At 40.3% G+C, this 20,868-nt stretch overlaps 2 protein-coding genes across 2 annotated transcripts in view; both read left to right on the top strand.

Annotated features, from left to right (window-relative positions):
* LOC109030657 (uncharacterized) overlaps positions 1-20,247 on the top strand; it is a 38,003-nt gene extending 17,756 nt beyond the window's left edge. Inside the window, exon 2 of the mRNA XM_019041732.2 lies at positions 16,941-20,247. Coding sequence (XP_018897277.2) covers positions 16,941-17,053 — 113 coding nt within the window. The 3' untranslated portion in view covers positions 17,054-20,247. The remainder of the gene's footprint in view (positions 1-16,940) is intronic.
* The window catches only part of Polr3C (RNA polymerase III subunit C), a 316,833-nt gene that overhangs the window by 172,710 nt on the left and 123,255 nt on the right, over positions 1-20,868 (top strand). The window lies entirely within an intron of this gene.

Below are 20,868 nucleotides of genomic sequence, written 5' to 3'. Positions count from 1 at the left end.
GCTGCCTCAACGGTGTTGTCGATTGGCGCCAATACCGAGATGTGCTGCTGAAGTTAAAAAATAGGCCTGGTCAACGACAGTTATCAGCAGAAAATCAATCAACTTTCATCGAATTTAAGGATGTTCATGTCGGAAACTCTCAAATTTCTTCCATTTTATTCAAAAATAAGAACTGTGCACTTTTAAGTTGTGAGTTAAAAATCAGGAATCGTTACTGATCAAAAATGATCAACAACGAGCCTATCAACTCATCAACCACAAATGTTAATAAGCTGATTGACTCATTTTTTATAATTTTTGGAAAGGTACAATTTCTAATTTAACTCTCGTTGATGAGCCCTACTTTGCTGACTTTAACAACGCATCTCTAATGATTTAATACATTTTTTTCAAAGGGGAACCATGCGATTTTGGGATTAGTGGTCTGCGCTCTGAGGCAATATGTATAGAGATCCCACATTGCTATCACCCCAGTAGTGTAGACGTTATTATTGGCAGTCAACGCTCGTTTGATGATGACTGAAGAGTTGAGAATTTCTAACCTAATTTGCAGAAACCTGCCTCGCATACTGCTCATCACTTAAGCATAATCGTCACTACGCGAATTACATCGTTGGGTTAAGTAACGTCCAGTTGAGGTTACTGCTAATGAAACTGAAGAAGGGGATGATACCTATGTATCAAACATAACCTAATGCGCTCATGCTTTTTATACAGGCTCATTTCAGGTTTTTTAACAGATATTCTAACATTTTTCCTAATCTTGAACTGCATTTTCTCTGTTTCAGGTGAGCAGCTTTTCCATTTTGTAGTATCAACCTGGTCAACGTGGGTGAGATCACAAAATACCTCTTGATTTACTTCTGATTAACGGTATTATTTTTTCGTGATAAATGGTTTATCTCCAACTGAAATTGTCGTTTGAGAATTTTCTCAAGCTGCCTCTCGCATAAAATCCGATTTTCGACCTGTCTTTACGACGTCCGATTTTAGTTTATACCTGTTAAAACCGCTTTTCACACGAGAAAAGTTTCCCATCAGCCGGTGAATGTGACCTTATAGGCAATTCAGGTTTATAAACGGTTCGGATGTAGTTTGAAAATGTTCGATTTTGAAGGAATATTGTGTGTTTTGAGAGTTGGCAACACATTTAAGTCCTTGGCAGACAAGCCGGCCGGCTCCAGCACAGCACGCGGCCACGCGCTCAACAGGTGATGCATGCCTCCATGCCCAGAAAAAACAACCGCGTAACCTCAACAACAATACGATGGAAATACGTATGTTTTGGTTAGCACGGTAGCAGGCTTCGCCCTACTCAACATGTTTTCTCTAAACCGCGCCTTGGCTATAGATAGATATAGTTCCCACTATTTACCATCCGGCCCCGGTATAATAATAAACGCGCCCCAGAATTTCACAGCTGTCGATGCTTCACGTGACTTTTTGCGTTTGCCCTGGGAGTTACTTTTAATGAAAGGGGTAGCACAGCGTGAAATTCTTACCTGGGAATCTAAAGGATTTGGACTGGAAGAGGTGTTAAAATGGGTTTTAAAAATTGTAGAATTCGCTACATCCGTCAAATCAATTGATATTGATCCGTAGTACTCTGATCCGGAAGATCAGAATAATCAGTCAAAACAGTTGTTAATCGTGTTATAAGTTTTTGTGTATAATCACACTGAAAAACAAGATTGGTAGAATTTACTGTTCCTTCACGCTGTATTTCACACAGTGTGAATTCCAAGTCGATTCTGCCAGAGGAGACCTGTACCCGTTTATAGTAAGGCTTACCTTTTTTCTGGCAGAATTGACTCAGAATTGACGCTGTGTGAAATACAGCGTGAAGGAATAGTTAATTCTACCAATCTTTTTTTTTCAGTGTATAATGCTGCGTAGTGGCGATTCTTGAAAGTTGGCGACACTGTTTTTTCTCCATCTGAATGCATGTAAAAAAATCGATTCTTGGGGAGACAGCTCCCTCACCTACAATCGATATTTTTAATGGATTTAAATTGATGAAACACATTGTTGCCAACTCGTAAAATCGCCACTTATGATGCGGTAACTGCGTGGCAGATACAATTCCATGTTTTGCACCTCGGATTACCGTCTGATTGTTTTGGTATTTCACTCGATTTCGATTTCACCTCAGAAAATCCGGCAAATTCTGTCAACACAGCTCATAACTCCACCTCCGCGCGTTTTCTGTTCATTCAAGGTTGAGCGCCGAAATCCGAACGAGCGTGTTGCGAGCATTTATGTGCTTCGGAGAAACATCTCGACTCTTTTTTAATACCTGTCATTCCGAAAAATTGCAAACGAACCGTCGGAATTGCCGTGTCGTCTCGAGAAAATTTTCCCCGCGTCACACGCGATCCTGCGTGTAATTTCGCTCAAGTCTCTCTCTGATTCGGTGATAATTTTATGTTTCGCAAAGCGCAGACTTTCGTCCGCATGCAGACCGAAGCTTAAAGACAGGCGACCATGAAAAAAAAAAAAAAAAAAAAAAAAAAAAACTTATATCCGAGGGGTAGCTCGTGTTATTCTACTCACTAAATGTTCCCCGGCTAGACGTTACGATCACCATAATTACCGATTATATCGAAGTCGTGGAAAATCGTCCGTGCTGAGTGGAAGTTTTTTCTTCTTAATCTTTTTTTTTTTTCAGCCGCAGAAAAAAAAGTAGGGACGAAGTAGGGATCCCCATAATGATCATAGATAATGACCCTAATTTACTTAAAATGTAAATATTATCATCATGAAAACCCTTAACATACATCAATGCACAGTGACGCAAAATTCAGTAACTATGTCTGATTAATTTTTAATTTAAAAGAAACTTCGTAGAGTCCCTGAACTAAAAAAAGGGAAAATTAGATCCAGAAAATAACTGAATGCACGCCATTAAAAAAATCCCATATTTGGCAACGAAGCCCCCAAAGCAAAATGAAGATGAGCGTTTTCAAGCCCGGGCCAGACGTAGCTTCGTGAACGCATACACCAACTCAATTTAAAAATTGTCAAGGTGCTCCCAGCCTCTTACACTCGACTTAATCTCCGGAGACCAGTATCCCACTCGTGGAGAGGGGGTCAAGAAGAGATTACAAAATTAATTCAATCGCGAGTCGCTGAATTCAGCTTCCCCCTCCACGCCCCCCCCCCCCCCACATCCCCCCTACACCCCCGCTTCCGACTCCCACTCACCTTCCATCATTTCGAAAAAGCCTCATGACGATTTCTGGCGGGAAACGACCAAAAAGACCGGTTGCGGCTGCGAGTGCAGCGTTACCGGATTTTGCGCTGACCTACTCGCGGGTAATGGAGGATTGGGCTGTTTTTCCCTTCAAACTGGCAACGTTCCGTGCTCCAGTGCGCAACAGCGGGGGCAAAGACGAAATAGGTCTGCCAACAAGTGTGCCACAACTTACAGTCCGATTCTGGACAGCTATCCACAGGGTGATCATCAAGTCAGATCCTCCCTAAGATCTCAATTACAGGCAACAAAATATTTCCCTTACGGATATTTTCGTTGAACGCCAGTAGAGGTTGTACAAGTGGAAAGCCATGCGGCTGTATGGATTTAAAACAACTAAATACCGGTTATTAAATTTTCGAAGTAACGTCGTTTCTGGGAAGTTAGATCTCAGGTTTTGTAATTTGAGGGAACGTATAATCAAGAATTACCCAATGAAAAGTTATACTTGAAAATATATAAGTGTTTATGCCGCCTCCTAAGCTCCTTTTAAAGTATAATCCTAGGACAGATAGGAATCTCACTGCGCCGTGCCGTGTCGCGTTCCAATGAAGTCCCTTCCAAATATTGGTTATGCAATATTCTCACCCTGGCGTTAATATAGTTGCTTCCGCAATTAGGTGTTCTAAAGCTCACGACTCCATCCGAATCTTCCATTTCTTCACCTTCAAATTCTTTGAATCCTTTAATTCCGAGCGTAGTCCTATCTTTAAAATAATTGTTAAGACGTCCATGAATGCTTTATCATGAAGTCTATCAATTTTTTGTCGTCCTTGTTTATTCCTACATAGCTCAGTTTGTGACGAATTTAAAGCATCGTAGATGTTCTCCCCAAAAAGAATGAGAATGAGAATAAGGAGAAGGAGAAGAAGAAGAAGCTGAAATAGAAGATGAAGGGAAAATAGCACGGTTTGAATCTTCTCTGGTCATAGACGAAAATTGCCTGAAAATTACTGTCCGATTTAATTCTTATTACCTAATTTCCGTTTTTTACGGTCTCCGTGCGTTTGAGAACACCCTGTATCGAGTCGCTTCTCTCCTCGCGCGCGCGATTCTCTTGTAAATCAATCGAAGGTTGTCTAGTGATACAGAGAGGGAACGTGGGGGAAGAGAGAGAAGGAGAAATCGAGAGAAGTCTTGTTAAGGATGCTCCCTATCTCTTTGCCCGCCATTTTTCTTGCTTTTTGTCAAGTCGGTCATGAGATCGTTGAGTGCGCTAGCTGCTTGATACTCGTTGCTCACCAGTACTTCTCGATGACAGACTGGTCTTAAGAGTGGAGGGGGAGGGAAGGGGGCGGGTGGGTGGTTAGGTTAGTTTCGACCCCAAGGACGCGTGCCTTAATCTGGGTTTCAACTGCCCCCACCTCCTTCTGTATTGTTTTCTCCCCGCTTTTTTGTACAAATTAAAACACGAGACATGTATTTTGATTTTCGTTTCTTTTCCCCTGCCCAATCTTTATTCGTTTCTCATTCGGTCCACCTTATTCTACCACGATTGCTGATTGTTGCGCCCATGGCCATTCTGTTTTCGGACTTCGTTTCGAAGCATCTTCTCATATTTCTTTTCCCTCTCTTTTCTCACTCGTGATTCATGAGGGGTTTTTCATTTTCATGATATTTCTGGCCACGGTGTATTTTCCCTCCCATTGAATATTCTATTGTTGAGCATAATTTAAAATTGCTAACATTCCCCGGTAGCAAAAAGTGTCTCAATGTTGGCTCTAATTAGTAAAGGAAAATATTTTTCCCTCTGAATGACTTTGATAGGAAAAATGAAAAAAAATCGGCACGTTCTTGGTGAAAAAATTAAACTAGTGTTCAGGGAAAAATGAAAATATCGAATATTATTCCTCTCTCATTTCCACCGTATTTATGGAGCGCGATATTGTCTGGCGAGCAGATTCGAATTCACTCTCTCTCATTTCCACCGTATTTATGGAGCGCGATATTGTCTGGCGAGCAGATTCGAATTCACTATCACCCAAAACGAAGGTCTATCTCATTTCTACGGAAAGCCAAAGCTTGCAAGAACACATTTGTTTTTCCAGTAGTTATTCAATCTTAACGTATTTTTAAAAAGCGTGGTTAAGTCTATTTAATTTTACCTACTTCGCAGAGGTATAGGAGCTGCAATTTCCACGGTCGTATATCACCTGTGATTCATCTAAGAACTAAAACTAAAATGCATCCCAAGTACTGGTACCGATATGTGGGAACTTTCCTGACAATACTCCGTAGCACTTTTTACTGTGTCAGTTTAAATAAGCTGCATTTCATTTTATGACCGCGAAGCAAAAACGGACCTCGGTAATCTCATAGACTAGAGGGAAAGAAGCTACTTCGATTGCTAAAACAGTCTTGTTTGCTTTCGACCCGGGCCCGAAGCAAATAAAATCAAAAATCAAGGACAAAAAACCAATAAGTCCACAGCGTTGGCACTATTGAAAGCTATTTGGTCCCGACTTTTACGAGCCTATCATCTGACACAGTTTTGTGACCGAAAAATTGGTCCGGCAAAGGTGTGCACCGGAGGGGAACAAGTTAAACTGTTAGGTGACATCATAAAAACGACATTTATCTTTTGTCAAGCTTTCTTGTCTCAGAGCCCCCCCTCTTCCTCCTTTGTTCCGGAGGCGTTTCAAAGGATCCCATCTCCATCCTGCATTTCTTGTTCGGTTTTTGGCTCCCGGTTTTGTTCGAAAGTTCTCAGGTTCTCAAATGTCTCTGTCCGCGCGGCCTTTGACCGCCTGTCAGATTAACTTCCCCTCATCCCTTCCTTTTGTTTTCGGTTGGTCTACATCTTTTTAATCATCTCACTCGGGCACTCTCTCATCTCAGTGCCGTTACTTTTTTTTCACTGTTACTTGGTGAAGTTGAAAACGAGTTATTAAAAATAGATTATGTTGCACTTTAATTAGAGGGCTTGAGATGTCCTATTCTATTAATCGTCCGTTATGATGAGTAGGTATATTTTATTTCAATGGTTTAAAAAAACTTTATGCGCTGCCGTTGGTGCTCCTGCAGGAGGGATTTTTGGATTATTTCGTGCAAATCGAGCTCTAAAGAAGAGTATCTTAAATAAATTAAAGCTGTCAAAAATTAACGAAAAAAAAGAGGAAACCCGATTTATGCGTTGTTCCGTGGTGTTTCTAGGGTATTTATTGTCTGATTATTATGGAAATCAATTAATAATTCCTACAATTTAATTTTTCAACGATAAATCTAAATGTTCTGATGTCCTCATCAAGTGGTCTTCGGAATTATCCCATAAGATTATGTTCGTCTGGTGTGCCTGATATTTGTCCAAAACCCTTCGCTCGCCTTTGTTATCTGATCAAATAAATATGAAAAATTAAAGAAAAAAAGGAAAGAAATAATATCACCGAGGCAAAGCGTGTTCAAGAGGACGGTTCGACCTCGGCGTTGAAGCCATAATTACGGGACACTTAGACAGTTCCATTCTGAATACTAAAAAAAAAAAAAAAAAAAAAAAAAAAAAAAAAAATAACCGTCCACCGTCGATGATTGTAGGCAGTGAGCGAGACTCTAAAATAAAGCCAGCCAGGGTTGCAAATAGTGACGTTTGAATTCCATACTTCTCAGCAAAAATGGGGTACATATCGTGAGAGGTGGCAACCGCGTTCAGTCGACCACCACACGAGGGGGGCTGCGAGGATCAGGACCAATTGAACAAACATGGGGATTGAATCTGTATTTACGTTCCTAATTACTGCTTGTCAGTCGGACACGGATTGCTAATCAAAAATCCCTAAAATTAACCTCTACCTCGTGCCTTGTGGGTTCGATCTGGTGCCTTGCGGGCTCCGGCGGGACTGTCACCAACTAATAGAGGTGACGGGGAATCATACCGGGGTGGGGGGGGGGGGAGTTACCTCAAATCAAGATTGGTTTTTTTCGAATATTCCCGTCAGTGAGTTAACTTCACATCCAGCCACTCGAAGATACTCAACAAAATAATTTGTAGTCAAACACAATATCATTTGGACGTGTTTTGTTTATGCTAAAAGGAACTGTGTTGCACGGAAACCCTATGCTCTTTTAGCATAAATACGTCCATTTTTTTTGCACACTACTATTTATGCGAAAAAAAATACGTGAAGAATGAAAAGGGGGAAAAATTTTACCAATCAAAATTTTGAAGCTATCGTACGGAGTCTACTCGAATCCCAAGATCACGTAATCCAATTTTTAAAAACTACGGAATCTTACGATCTCAGTGATTTCACATCACCATGTGGGCTTATCTCTCGCCCTTCAAGCAACTCCTACGTTCACTAAGCGATAACTATTTAGACTCAATCGTCATGGGGTTGCCTAAGTAGTATTTTTGAAGGCAAATTTAGCGTCTTCATTGGAAATCCTACCAGAATTTCAGAGCCATTCTTTTAAGACTCAGCGCTACTTTTCAAACTTAAACACGCCAAGGGCAGTTGTTGAAAAGAAGGCTGTGTTTCCTATTTTGAGTTTTTTGATAAATCTAAGTAGAAAAAAGTTAGCCCGCTTTTTTCTGTGCTCAAAAGTGCCCAACGCATCGGAGAGCGCTGAAAAGCGAGCTAGACGAAGAGAACAAATGCTAGAAACTCTTCTTCATGTCTGTAAAAATGTTGCTACCTTGCAAACCAAGAACCCCGTAAATCCAATAGAAACTCAATACTGGAGCTGTGATCCCCGTTCAGTTCGACAGTGCAGGTGTACTGTTTTACATTTCAACAAGCGAGGCTGAATGGTGCAAACGTGACAGATGGGGAATTGCCGAGAGACGCGATACCGAGACACAAAATACGCGAATATTTTAAATAAAAATAAAAATGACCGAGGTGTGATCTCGCATTTTCGCTCCGCAGGAGGAGGAGAGAGCATTTTTCTGGGACACGTCTCAAAAATAACCGAAACTATCTCCATTTCGCCGCGCAAGGAGATCCCCTCGGAGCTAGTGTCATGCAAATTCGCCCTCTCGAAGACACAAAGCAGGCTTCGGCCCGGGAGCGATTACTGCAGCTCTTAATGACCCTATTTTTGTATTTTTTGTTTTCCCCAACTCGCATGTGTGTTAGCGGCCTTGTAAGGTGCAGCGAGCGCCCGCACAATGGAAGTCTGTCATCGCCTTTTTTTTTCGCCCTAGACGGTGTGCCGGTCCTCGTGAGGAAGATACTTAAGGAGCAGTGGCAGAGGGTCGCCTACCGGTGCAGAAAAGGTGTATTCTTAAGACGCTTGTACCTTTTTTTTCGAAAGGGCGCACACTATTTCTATATGATGCACTCATTCACGACTTGGATCACATCTGTTATGAGAAAGAAGGACAATTGTTTGGAATATGGTCCACTCGTACTTTAAAGGCAGTTGAAAAGTATCGCTTGTCATCAATATACCGGGAAATGATGTTATATAGACTAATCTACGCGGCCATAGTAACGTCTTAGAGCACTCATGGGATGCGTATCGACCTATTTCTACTTAAATCATGAAACGTGTTGTGTCAATATTTGGCTCCAATTTGATATTATTAGTGGTTATATCGAGCTAACAATAATCAATGTGCAAAAATATAGAGGAATAGCTCATTTCATTGCATTTTTACCTACGCATACATTTTTTACCTCAAAGATAGCCAACCACAGCGCCTTATCTAAAATTTGTGCCACAAGAGGGACGCGTGTCATCTAGTATTCAAGCCCGAGGATTTGTTCGACAAGAACAGTTCCTAGAGCCCATGAATAAAATATTAAACCCAACTCCAAATATTACAACAGCTTGCAATGCTATATTCAATCAGACTATAAACAGGAGTGAGCAAACACGAATACAAGACTGATTAACTTCCTAAAAAGGGAGAATCGACCGTAACAAAAGCGCTTCAGCTTTCGACCTGAGGCTGTTAGCTCCACACGTGCCCCGTGAATCTAGCCGAAGCGACCGATAACTTCATCAATAAAGACTGTTTAATTGTTAACGATTGCCCGAGTGATTTAGCGATTGTTGACAGTTAAGTGTCATCGCTGTTCCAATTCGGTGGAATGAACTCATCGGTCTCGAATCGCGACTCCGGCCCATTCATCCCGAACTTTCTGCTCCGTTTTGGGCGCTAAGTATGGCCTGGAGTCAAATTCGGGAGAACATCTGGCGCCGCACAGTGGATCGAGTCGATTAAAGAGGTCGAACATGAAATTTTCGACTAAAACTGCGAATGTTGATGTTCATTTCGTCACCTTTTACATTTCAAGGGGTGCTTCTAGAAAAAAATCTCACGAGGAAACCAATGAAACCACTTTTAGAACCTCAAATTTTTGTATAAACGGAGTTATGAGCGTTTAAAATATCCAAATTTTGTCCAACCTCTCCAATTTACTCGATGCATTGTGCGCCGTTGCTCAAGTAAAGGACGAACCCAGAGGCGAAAACGCATCGACACAATACGTGCGTTTGTCGCGCGTTGCGTTTCGTTGAAGTGCACCTCTTGTTGAGCGTTGAGCATCGTTGGCTAATTCGGGGGTACTCGCATGATTTGGTCGCGATTCAAGTGTGAAATGTGCGCATGGGCTGCTCGCGTAATGAATGTAATTTTGTCGGTTGCCCCGCTGTTGATTCCCTTCATGCCCATGTTTAATTTTCATTGAATGAAAACAAATAGCCCAGGCTCCAAAACAGCCGTTTGGAGATTTCAGTCATCTTTTTGATCATACCCCATTTCAAAGGTGTCTTCTCTTTTTTCAAACTATACGGAGAGACATTTCCGTTTCTAAATAGAGGCGCGTCCATTGCGACATAAAACCATGCTGAAATTTTCTTCGGTAAAATCGGAATCCTCGCTGTAACAGCCAGTATGCCATTGGAACGACAAAAATTCCAGTGCGAAAAATATTCATTGATTGTGTCCCTCCCATTAATCAAAGCCGAAGGGCATTTTTTTCATTATTATATTCGTGAGTTTTTCCATCGTTGGAAAACTGCCTTCTCCAACAACACTTTCAGTAAAACTCTGCAAGTAGGATTTAGCCTAAGAAAGAGAACGGTTTTTTATTTATTCATTTATTTTAACGGCTGAACTGAATATTTAAATCCAACAACGCGTTGCTCCAGAAAGCACAGAAACGTCAATTTTTTACAAATCCCTTCAACTGCAGTCTTCGCACTCGGAATCTGTCATATATATTACGGGAATTTTTTTTCTGTCGCTGCAAAACTGGTCTCCTCTGATCCACCGATCGTCTCCTCCCCGAGATAAAACTGCCGTGAGCGTTGAAAAATTACTGCACCCGTTCGGTTTGCTTTTAGCTCGCGAATTTCCTTGTAACCTATCACCAACTTGAGAGACATGCATTAATTCATCGAGATGGCGTTTGAGCTTGCGTGTCGATTGAAGCATCGCGCAAAAAAAAAAAAAAAAAAAAAAAAAAAAAAAAAAAAAAATATGCGAGCCAAGAGAGAAAAATAGCACCCTCTCCGAGCACGGATGCTTGTTTTTTCGCAAATGCTGGCGACAATTTGTCAGTCCTCGGTTGTCTCCGGGATGGATGGGGGGGTTTTAAGTGCGGTCGCGGTACGAGCGCGTAAAATAAATCAGATGAAAATGAATGATGGCAGCCGAAGCTGCAGGACGTGTATCGGTTTTACTCCTTCGATTTATTCCGTTTTCGTCTGCACCCTGAACCTGATCCCGCAGGATTTGGCTCGCAGTCAAAACTGAACCACTAACATGCTCTTTTGGGGTCGTTTGTGAGCCCACATCAATCCACCTAATGTCATCTCTACCCGCTTGTTGCGAACAAATGGATGTGATAAGCAACAACGGGACACGTTAGGACTCCATTTTAATGTTTCAAACTTCATTTTCAACGATTTTACCTTTTTCTTCGTTGATGGTCTAAGAGGGACAGCCCATGAATGTTTATCACGTAATGACGAAAATTCACGGGAAATCTCAGGCAATGTTAGCGATTATGTTGCTTAAGTTATCTCTCAATCTCACATATTACAACGGTTTCTTGGTAATTTCTCGGTAAAGTTCTTAGTACTAGATTTCTCGGGGTGCACCAGTATAGCCAGACAGTCTGGTAGCCACAACCATCAGGCTGATTGTTGAAATTGATAGACAAAGCTATAAATAAAGAAGACTGAGGGAGTATGGAGTGATCCTATTGGTTGACATGGTTGGTTCCTATAGACTATAAGGAAGAAATTATTGAACTAAATAAAGAGTCTTTCTAGGGTTGCCGTTAGGTAGTCTATTACCTACCTTCTTGGTCCATTGCAACCACCCGCTTCCACCAATAGGATCCCCTTACATCACTTTCGCCTGTCTATAGCGTTGTCTATAAATTTCAACAATCACTCAGCAGGCCTTTTAATTCGTGAAAATCATTGACTGCCCATCCCGCCGTGGTAAAATCGTCCACGATTTTCCACGGATCATTTTTTTTGCCCACTCCGGCAACGTGAAAAAAGACGGGGGCACTAGAAGTAAGAGAATCCAGAAGCAAAGGGGGGTACTTAGTAGGGGGGCGGAGGGCATGACGCAGACCCAATAAATCCTCTCAATTTCTGCATTACGACAGCGACATTGAAGCCCGCAGAATTTAATCGCCCTCCTTCGGGAGAGTTGTAACGTTGTAAAAGCGCGTAACCTTTGGCGCGAAGCGGGCAGCCACCAATAGGAGCCGGGCGCGGGGGCAGGGAGGGGGCAAGGCGGGAGTTGCTGCAAGTGGAGTGAGTCGATTTTTATGAAGAGAGACAGATTTGCTCGTCGCTACTCGCTGGCTGGCCTTGGTTGGTGATAATTAAAGGTCATATTTTATGGGTCCTGCTTCTTATTGTTGCACTTTTTCTCCGCGCACGGCTTGCACTCGCATGCTCCGTTCGTACTCGCACTTGGCTCCTCGCGAAACCAGTGTTGCCGTCCTGATCCAGAAAAAAATCCCACTAAACTGTGCAGAATCAAAAACATGTCTGCGTAATTTTAGGATGATGAAATGCTGATGGTAATATCGATTTGCCGTATTTTTAGGATGATGGCAATTCGATATAATTTCCTCCATTTGAGAAGAAAACGTAAAAAAATTCAGTGAGAAAAAATTAATATATTTATCATGCGGTTCGTTTTTCTCACCACAACTACGTCGAAAATCAAAACTAAACCATACCGAAATTCAGCGCAAAGTCCAAGATTATTTTCTGGGCTCGAAGCCCCGGCGTTTTTTCTTCTCTGCGTTAAAGTCGCCATGTTGACGTCAACGTAACGCGAATCATTTTAATTTTAATGCAGTAAACATTCATTGAACCTTTATTATTGCCGAATATATGAGGGAGAATTTCGTAAATTATTGCAAATGCTCCAAAAAATTAGTATATTTAGTATACTTGATATAGTATATTAGTATTCAATAATATTAAAAACAAATCATAGCACACAATTTTCACGATTGATATATACCCGATGCGCCGAGATCCCCAATCAAAATGCTGTCCTGATCGCCAGATGAGTCATCGATAAATCAAGTTTACGTGCCTGATAAAAAAAGCTCATCCAATAAATAAGGCCAAAGGGCCCCACCTCCTGCTCAACCGTTTTGACGAGAGCGGCCGGACAGGACAGGCACCAATTCGAAACAATCGGCTAATTACGGGAACAAGGGGCAGCAGCACGCAGGAGCCCGCTTCCGTGACAGACTATTGATTGCTTAAACGGGGCAAATGAGTTACGCGATTCAAAAAAAATAATTTCCGTTAGGATATTAGTCGGACGCGAGCGAGGGGCGGGGGGCGGGGGAGCGTGATAAGAGCCGGGAAGGGGGCGGTTGCACTCTGTTTATTCCCACACTCGGCCGCAACACACCCCAACTATCGATGACAAAGGGAGGGGTGGAGGTCCCTGCCCCGCTCGGGACGGGAGGGGGAGGGGAAAAGTTCGTTACCGACCTTTGTCGCAGTCCAGGTGATGGAATCAGCTGATAAGGCGGCACAAGTGCAGCGCTCTCCCAGGCCGGAATAGCGTTCCCTAATGCGTTAATAGGGGGTGGGACCCCGATGGATTAATATTCATTTTTCGGGGCTTCCAACCCTCTCCCCTCCGGCCCGAAGCCTTTTAATTTTTAATCACGAATGTGGAAACTGAAACTCCCGGGCTTGGCGGTTGGGCTTCCCGGTTTGAAAGGGCTTTTGTTTCGCGCTTCCTGGTTCATCGGGCGTGATGCGGGATGCGCCGCTGTGTCAATGTCGGCGCTTGCTTTTGCCCCGCCGCGGGGAAAAGTCATGCGTGCCCGCTTCGTTGGAGCCCTATTGCTCATTGGGTCGTTGATAAAAGTTTTTAAGTGTGTTCGATGCTTGAACCGTCAACGGATCAAACCCTTTAATAAGAGACACTCTCTCTACGCGAAAGTTCAAAAACATCCGGTAAATACATTTTTAACAAAAGAATATTTGAATGGCCTTTAAGTACAAGAGATAACCAACAAACAAACCAACAAAGTAAAGCTATGAACGAAGCTTAAGTAATAGGGATTTTCTTGTTTCTGTACTTTGTGTGTAAGCCATTTCTGCTGCTCAGCATGTAGGAATATATCAGGGTTTTAGTAGCATTCGATGCAAAAAAAAGGATATGTTGTAATTGTACCCGGACTTTGATGCACGAACGATTTAAGACCATCAAAATCCTTACAGTGTTTACAATACCCACCAATACCTACTACTATTACTATACTCGGTTAAAATCCACCAAAGTATGGTAAATAGGCTGCCAGGACTTAAAACCTGATGCTAGACGAGAAAGATGAAATGAGAAAAAAAATCAAAACAAAAAGTATCCTATAATACGATGGAAGAATACATATCAATACGCTGAAAAAAAGTTTGTCCCATAAACTAAGTTTTATCCACTTTTAAGCCCATATCTTTTTTAGATTATTAACATAAAAACGAAGAAACTTTTCGTGCTTTTATCCAACTTGGAGGCTCGATTGGAGTTCATTTTGCAGTTAAGAGCCACTGTTTCTGGCTCATACATAAAAGCTCCCAATTGCATAGCCTAACTAGTAGCGCACATGCTGTTCCTGATAAGAGTCAGAAATTGTGGTTCCTTGTTAAAAATGCAATCCAATCGTTTATGAGCTTAATGGAACCGATTATTTTCCAAATCACGTATGTGGCAAAATTGCGAATGCGAGAAAACAGAAAAAACAACCCATCTACCAACAAATAGAGATTGGTGCATTCGTGGTTTGGAAATAAGTGGTTCAATAATTGGTCATTTGGTCACAAAATATCGACAAGTAAATCTGTCGCATGCAAGTTGCTCATTATACATAAATGACCAAATTAACAATTCAGAAAAAGTATTTTTTCCGATAAATCGCAACGGTGTGGCCACGAGCGTGGCACCAAGCGTGCGTGGAAGCGATGTGAAAGTGCCGCGGCCCTGGCAACCCCTCTGCGCGAGTGTGGGAAAAAACGGGCCGGGTTGAGGGGTTGCAGGGCGCGGATGCAAATCACAATTCACGAGCGAGTGAGCCATGCAAACGCGATTTAAATCCGTGCTCCAATTCCCGGGACCTGGGAGCAGGGCTGCCCTTCGGTGTGACACTATCCGCGCTGCACCGGCCGGGTGCTCGCTCCGTTTTTTAATGGGCCCGGTCCTGGTTCTCACTGGGCTTCCTATGACGTCACAATCGGAAGTGCTCGAATCAAAACCATGACCGTTGTGAATATCCTCACCTTCGGGCGAAGTATCACAAGCGCCATGCGACGTTTAAAAATTCCCGCCGCCATTTTATTTTTTCACGGAGAAATTGTTCAACGAAGCTGTCCGAAAATTTCACTAAATTTTCTTTGTGCTGCCGATAAAATTTTGTGAAATTTTCTAACAGATTTGACCAACAATTTCACAGTAAAATAATAAAATGGCGGCGGAAATCACAAACTTGTTTTCTGCCTTTAAAATTCATGAAGTAACAAGATTTGCGCAACCTTTGAGGAGTTTGAAAAGATCCCAAGTGGCCATATTGTCTCGCAAAATTCAGAAGGACCGGTCCTTATTATGAAAAAATTTAAAATTTTAAATTTTAAATTTCGAAGATTTTTTCATAAAGAATACCAGAGAGAATCTGTTTTAGATTGATCTGATTTGTGAGTTTTATGATACTTCTTACACGGTCAAAGATTTTTCTAATTTTTTCCAACCTTTAAAAAAAAAACAATCGTCTTTCCTGTATGTTAGCCGAGGATCCATCTCCTGAGCCTACACTGGCTTGAAATATTTCCTGCCTGCCGGTTTCGATCGATAGTCTATCTCCTGGCTTAAGTCTCCGGAAGCTAAGACCAGTTCCGCTTTAAGACTCTAAGCTTGTACAAACATATCATCCTGATTTTTTCTAGCCCGCTCCGCATCGTTGTTATTTTTCAATTTAGGATCAAGCTTTTTTTCGCGCTAGGAAGTGTGACCACCACGACATAATCCCGGATTATCCCGCCGATCTTTGTCTGAGCGGGTTTCGTTGACAAGTTAATTAAACTCGCGATACTACCCCTTACCTGTGTTGCAAACCTTGCCAAAAAAAACAACCCCTGCATCCCGACAACGTTCCCTCGAAACACAACTTGGCCGCGGTGTTTATTCACACCTTTCGATAACTTCGACGTGTTCGGTTCGAGGTTTAGCTACGATTGGGTTTGATCCCTGCCTTTATCTCGCGGCTAATCAGGTCAACTTCCCTTCCCTTCGCCCTGTTTTTTGTTGGTTTGTTTTCGTTTACGAATGGCAACCGCAGAGTATAAACTGGTTACGGCTCGACTTGTTTGTTTGTTTTCGTTTTCACGCATGCGCTCGGAGGTTTCTAGCCGTGTTTTTGCAGTATATTCTTTCATTGGCTGCCTCGGATTTTAAACCTGACCGTGTGTGGATTGTGTCAGGGTTGATAGACTCCGAGCAAGGGATGGTTCGGTTGTTTAATTTAAATGCTGATCGGGATTTTTCATTTAATTTTGAAGTCCATTACGATTATCGGAACGAGTTTAGCGCGCGACCAACTGTCGAGCTCCATCCCTTGCATATGCCACCATTCTGCAAAAAGTGACGTCATAGATGCTTCCACAGGATTAATTAGCTGAGCGTGTTGAAGAATCGTATTTTGATGGTTGAAACATACGGATGAGGGAAAAATATTGAAAATCGGTCCGATATTGACAGAGATGCAGACCCCCAATACGTAACCGCGCGTATCAGCTCTTCTAAAATTCCAAACTGAAGAATCCGCGTGAGACCGCTTTAGGGATGAAACTAATCGTAATATTCTTCGGTGATATCATTAACCACCAAAATAGGATTTTATGACCAGGGCGATTCATTCCTTCCTCCGTTGAAATTCAGATTTCAGCATAGCACACTGAAAAAAAACTCCGACCGTGGGAGCCGTATTTACGGGCTATATGGACATACCGTCCGCGTTCCGGGCTCAGAGGCCGAAAGTTCCGGTCGTAGCACCTGGAGCAATGGAAGCTTCGGCTCCAGCACCCGTAACTTTCCACCTCTGAGCCCGGAACGGACGGTACGTCTATGACCCGTAACTGTTTTTCCAGTGCACGTATCTGCCATTCATTGCGGATTAATTTTTTTGGATAATTTATAAAATGTTATTCTGGAAACAATTGACTAAATTTCCTTTCTCTCTTTTTGTTTCAGATTTCTGGCAAATCAAAAGGCGACAAGTGGACTCTTCCCCCCAGAAGACCCAATCGTTACCACCGTCGACGGTGTCATTAAGCCACCCCGTGGACTCCGTGTCAGCGGTATAACCCTCGACGTGATGTGACGTCACCCCGTGACGAGACGAGTCGCCGCTTTAGTCAATGTTGATCTGTTAGCATCTGCAGTTGGAGCCGTCCTCGTCCAAGATGTTGGGCTCTCCTCCGCCTTGTTTCCGACTGGATGACGCGAGTCCTCCGCCAATGTGTGATTTTCGAGCACTTTCACGCCCAACTGGAAAATCCTGAAACCAGAACAGGACGCTGGGTTACAATAGTCTACGGGTTTACCTGTACGCAAGAGCCGCAGACCGTGAGAATGTTTCACCGAATCATCTCTGAACCTGGGAATTCCGAAAATAATTGGAATAGTTGCATCGATAATCGAAGTCGATGGATGCTCGTCAGTTTACTGAGGGTGTCATTCCTTCTTGTACAGGAATCTCTAGAATTATTATCTTTGTAGGAGCTACATATCTCAAATTGAGCCCACCTGTAAAATATTCTCAGGTTGGGTCTCAAAATTCTTTTCCCGAATCATTGCAAGAGATAATCTTGTCGGCTTGTTCGATAATTTTGATCCTAGCATTCCACTTTTACTCCAATCATTGTTTTTATCATCATCAACCGAGTGTTATTTAATTCGATCAAATTTTACAGTTGAAGTATTTTCCAATAATCTTGATCATTTCAGTCCCCAATTCTAAAATATTCACAATCAGCAAATTTGTATAAAATGCTTTAATCGCATTTCCTTACTGTTATCATAATTTTATCTGTTGTAATTGCAATGTAGCGTTCAAATTATCTGTTCAACTGGGAAAACATTGAAATATTTCGTGATTGATTATTTAGAAGCCAGTCGCAATTCATTGTCTCATGTGTAACACATAACTTTTAAATGCCAACGATTTCAAAAAAGATTATCAAATCCTGGATCTGTAATCCTTCTCATGTCACGAAGGTTGCAATATGACTAATTAGCTAAATTTTGAGGCATTTGGACTAAATAGTCAGTTGAGTTGCAATAGATCAGACTTTTCTGTTAGACGTTTTTTCGGAAATACGATCGCCTCAAGGATTGAGTTCATCCGAACTCGAGAGCTTCTCAAAAATTCAGGGTCAATCATGAACCTCAAATTTTTAAGGAGCCCTCACCTATTTCTAAAACGAATTCTTCTAAATTGAAAAGCTGAAGTAGATTATACATTTGTTCAATGAAGTGTAGGTTTGACTTCTAAATAATTGATTCTTTTGAGTATTTTACAAATAAGTCTGTTGGCTCTAACAAACTGATTTTCTCAGGGAATCCCCTTAGTTCTGTTCCTGAGTTTCTATTAGTCACCCTCCTAGGGCCAGTTTGGTCGTGTATTGTGAGAAATTTCAAATATTTTTAATCATTTAATATATGTATTGTTGTAATAATTTTAAAATTTATCGTTAGACATATTGTACGATTGTAAAAATTGTAATTTAGATTAGATTAAGGCACAAAGAGCTCCCATTTATTTAAGATAAACATAAACTCTAAAATTAAAATTTGATGAAAACTTCACAAAATGTTCCCTAGCATATGTATCCAATTATTATTAAGATTGCTGCAGGAAAGCACCTTCATAATTGTTCATTCTTAGGTGTTGTTCAAAATTTATAATCAAAATTTGTGGAATCTTAACCAGATTACACATTAAATTTTCGGCAATTCAATGTGAATAAAACTATGTTGCACTTATCAGTTCTCTGACAAAAACAACAAAATTTGAACATTTAATGTTTACATTCAACTTGTAAAATATGAATTTACTGTACATAACTTGAATTGAACCTTAGCAGATAAAAGTCAGGTTTAATTTCAAAATGAACCAAGCTAGCTATTCTCATCCATTGTTGAAAAAATATATTTTTATTATCCAAGCACAACCTCTTTGTACAGACCGGATCCGAATATTTATTTTCAGAATTTTCAATAAAAAATGATGCCTCTAGGAATAAATAATACAATTTTAAAATTTCAATCTATTTTTTGTCGCATGACCTGACTTAACATCTGACTGCAAAAAATATTGATGCAACTGCAATAAGTGTAACTTTCTTTTAGGGGCAATAAAGATTCTAGTCTAGCTTCTGATTTTCAACTTCACAAAAAGAAAATAAAAAAAAAATGAAAACGAAACTTTATAATTTTAATTACTATTAGTCCTAGCAGTAGTACCATCGAGCTTTTTAAGCTATTTTTAGAAATCTGTGGTAGTATTCTTAAGTTAGTATTTTATCAACAGATGAAACTTTCCGTGAATTTTAATGCTAGTTCCGCACAAATATTCCACAAATCTTAGCGTAAATCTTGAAAAACTTCGTTTTATTATTCCGCATGGAAAAAGTTTACTTTTCCATCCCCTCCTGGTTTTATCGAAATGTACCATTCAATGTTAGTAAGTAATCCAATATATTCCTGAAAATTCAAATTCTTATGAATTACTAAAAAAACATATATTTTTTACCCTGTGATGTATTTTGGAACGTAAAAGTAAGATCTGTAAGGTAGGATCGCTTAAAGTTATCCCCACATATTTCTTTTTCTTTCTTTTTTAATATTCATCCATTAATGTATTTTTCAATGATAATGGTCTGAAGGAAAATTTACGTGGTTTTTGTTTGACAAACCTTCTTTTTTAAGCAGTTTAAATATAAGAAAGTGGAATCCTCCTTCTTAGAAATCTTCCTTACATTTTAAATCGCATCTATTAGTTAGAGAACGGAAAGTGAATGTTTAAACTTCAATTCAAATTAAATCAGAGTTTTGTAAAATTGTAATTAGCTTGTAAATAAATTTGAAATTCTTTATTGTCATTGTAAAAAAAGGAAAAGAATGAAGAATAATCGGCTGATAGACCAAAGTTTTGTTTAAAGTTTTGAGTTTTTTTATTGATAAAATAAAAAAATTAATGAAAGAAATCATTTGAAAATAAATTAAAAAAGTTATAAGGTCAATGAAAAAATTGAATTTATCATTGCTATGTGATCTCCTATTTGCTTTGCTAGTCCTTGATTATAATCTTTAAAATAGTTTTAGGATGTATTGTGGTTTTCAATTAGAATTGTAACATTTCGTTGTGTAGTATTTAAGAATCAAATTTTAATTATTTACTTGCTAGTTTTCTAGGAAAATACACTTTATATTTCACTTTACCATTCAAAAGCTCTGTAATATTATTGAAAAAAATAAAAATAAGGATGCCAATATATCTCGACTCTTTATCATTTCCTTTCCGTCAGCCTCATGCTCAATATGAAACTTATCTTGAATGCAAATTTTAAGAAAATTACTTTCTGCATATATTTTGTCGTTTATAAGACGAAAGAACCTAACTGCATTTCGAGGTTAAAATATTGAATCAAACAATTCAAACAGATTTAAGAATATGACTATCCCATTTCTGCCTGAACTTTATCTAATTTTTGCAAATAGTCAGTAGATAAATCAGTAGAATTTTCAGCTAGAAACACCAATGATTTCTTTATCCAATCAAAGTTCTTTGCGAGCAAAAATTTGGAAAAGTTGACCTGTAGTTACGTTTTTTTTGTCCAGGAAGCTACGATTTATAACCTTATGAGCGATTAGTTATGCAAGTATCTACCAGTAAAACAACTAAAAAAGTGAGTTATTCACTTTTAAAACCTCATTTAATGAATAGCCTCTCCTTCTTCCCTGCCTTTATAAGCAGGAGATCAAAATTGAAACGATCAAGTAGTAAAGAATTAAGACATAGAAAAATCAATAGCAAAATATTAACTGACTGCCGTGAAAAACAGAAACGAGTAAAGAATGTTCTCTTACATGGAGAACACGTAAAAAGTGAACGAAT

The sequence above is a fragment of the Bemisia tabaci genome, chromosome 3 (genome assembly GCF_918797505.1).
Source record: "Bemisia tabaci chromosome 3, PGI_BMITA_v3".
NCBI lineage: Eukaryota > Metazoa > Arthropoda > Insecta > Hemiptera > Aleyrodidae > Bemisia > Bemisia tabaci.
The sequence above is the reverse complement of the archived record's forward strand: the minus strand, read 5'-3'. Positions and strand labels throughout refer to the sequence as shown.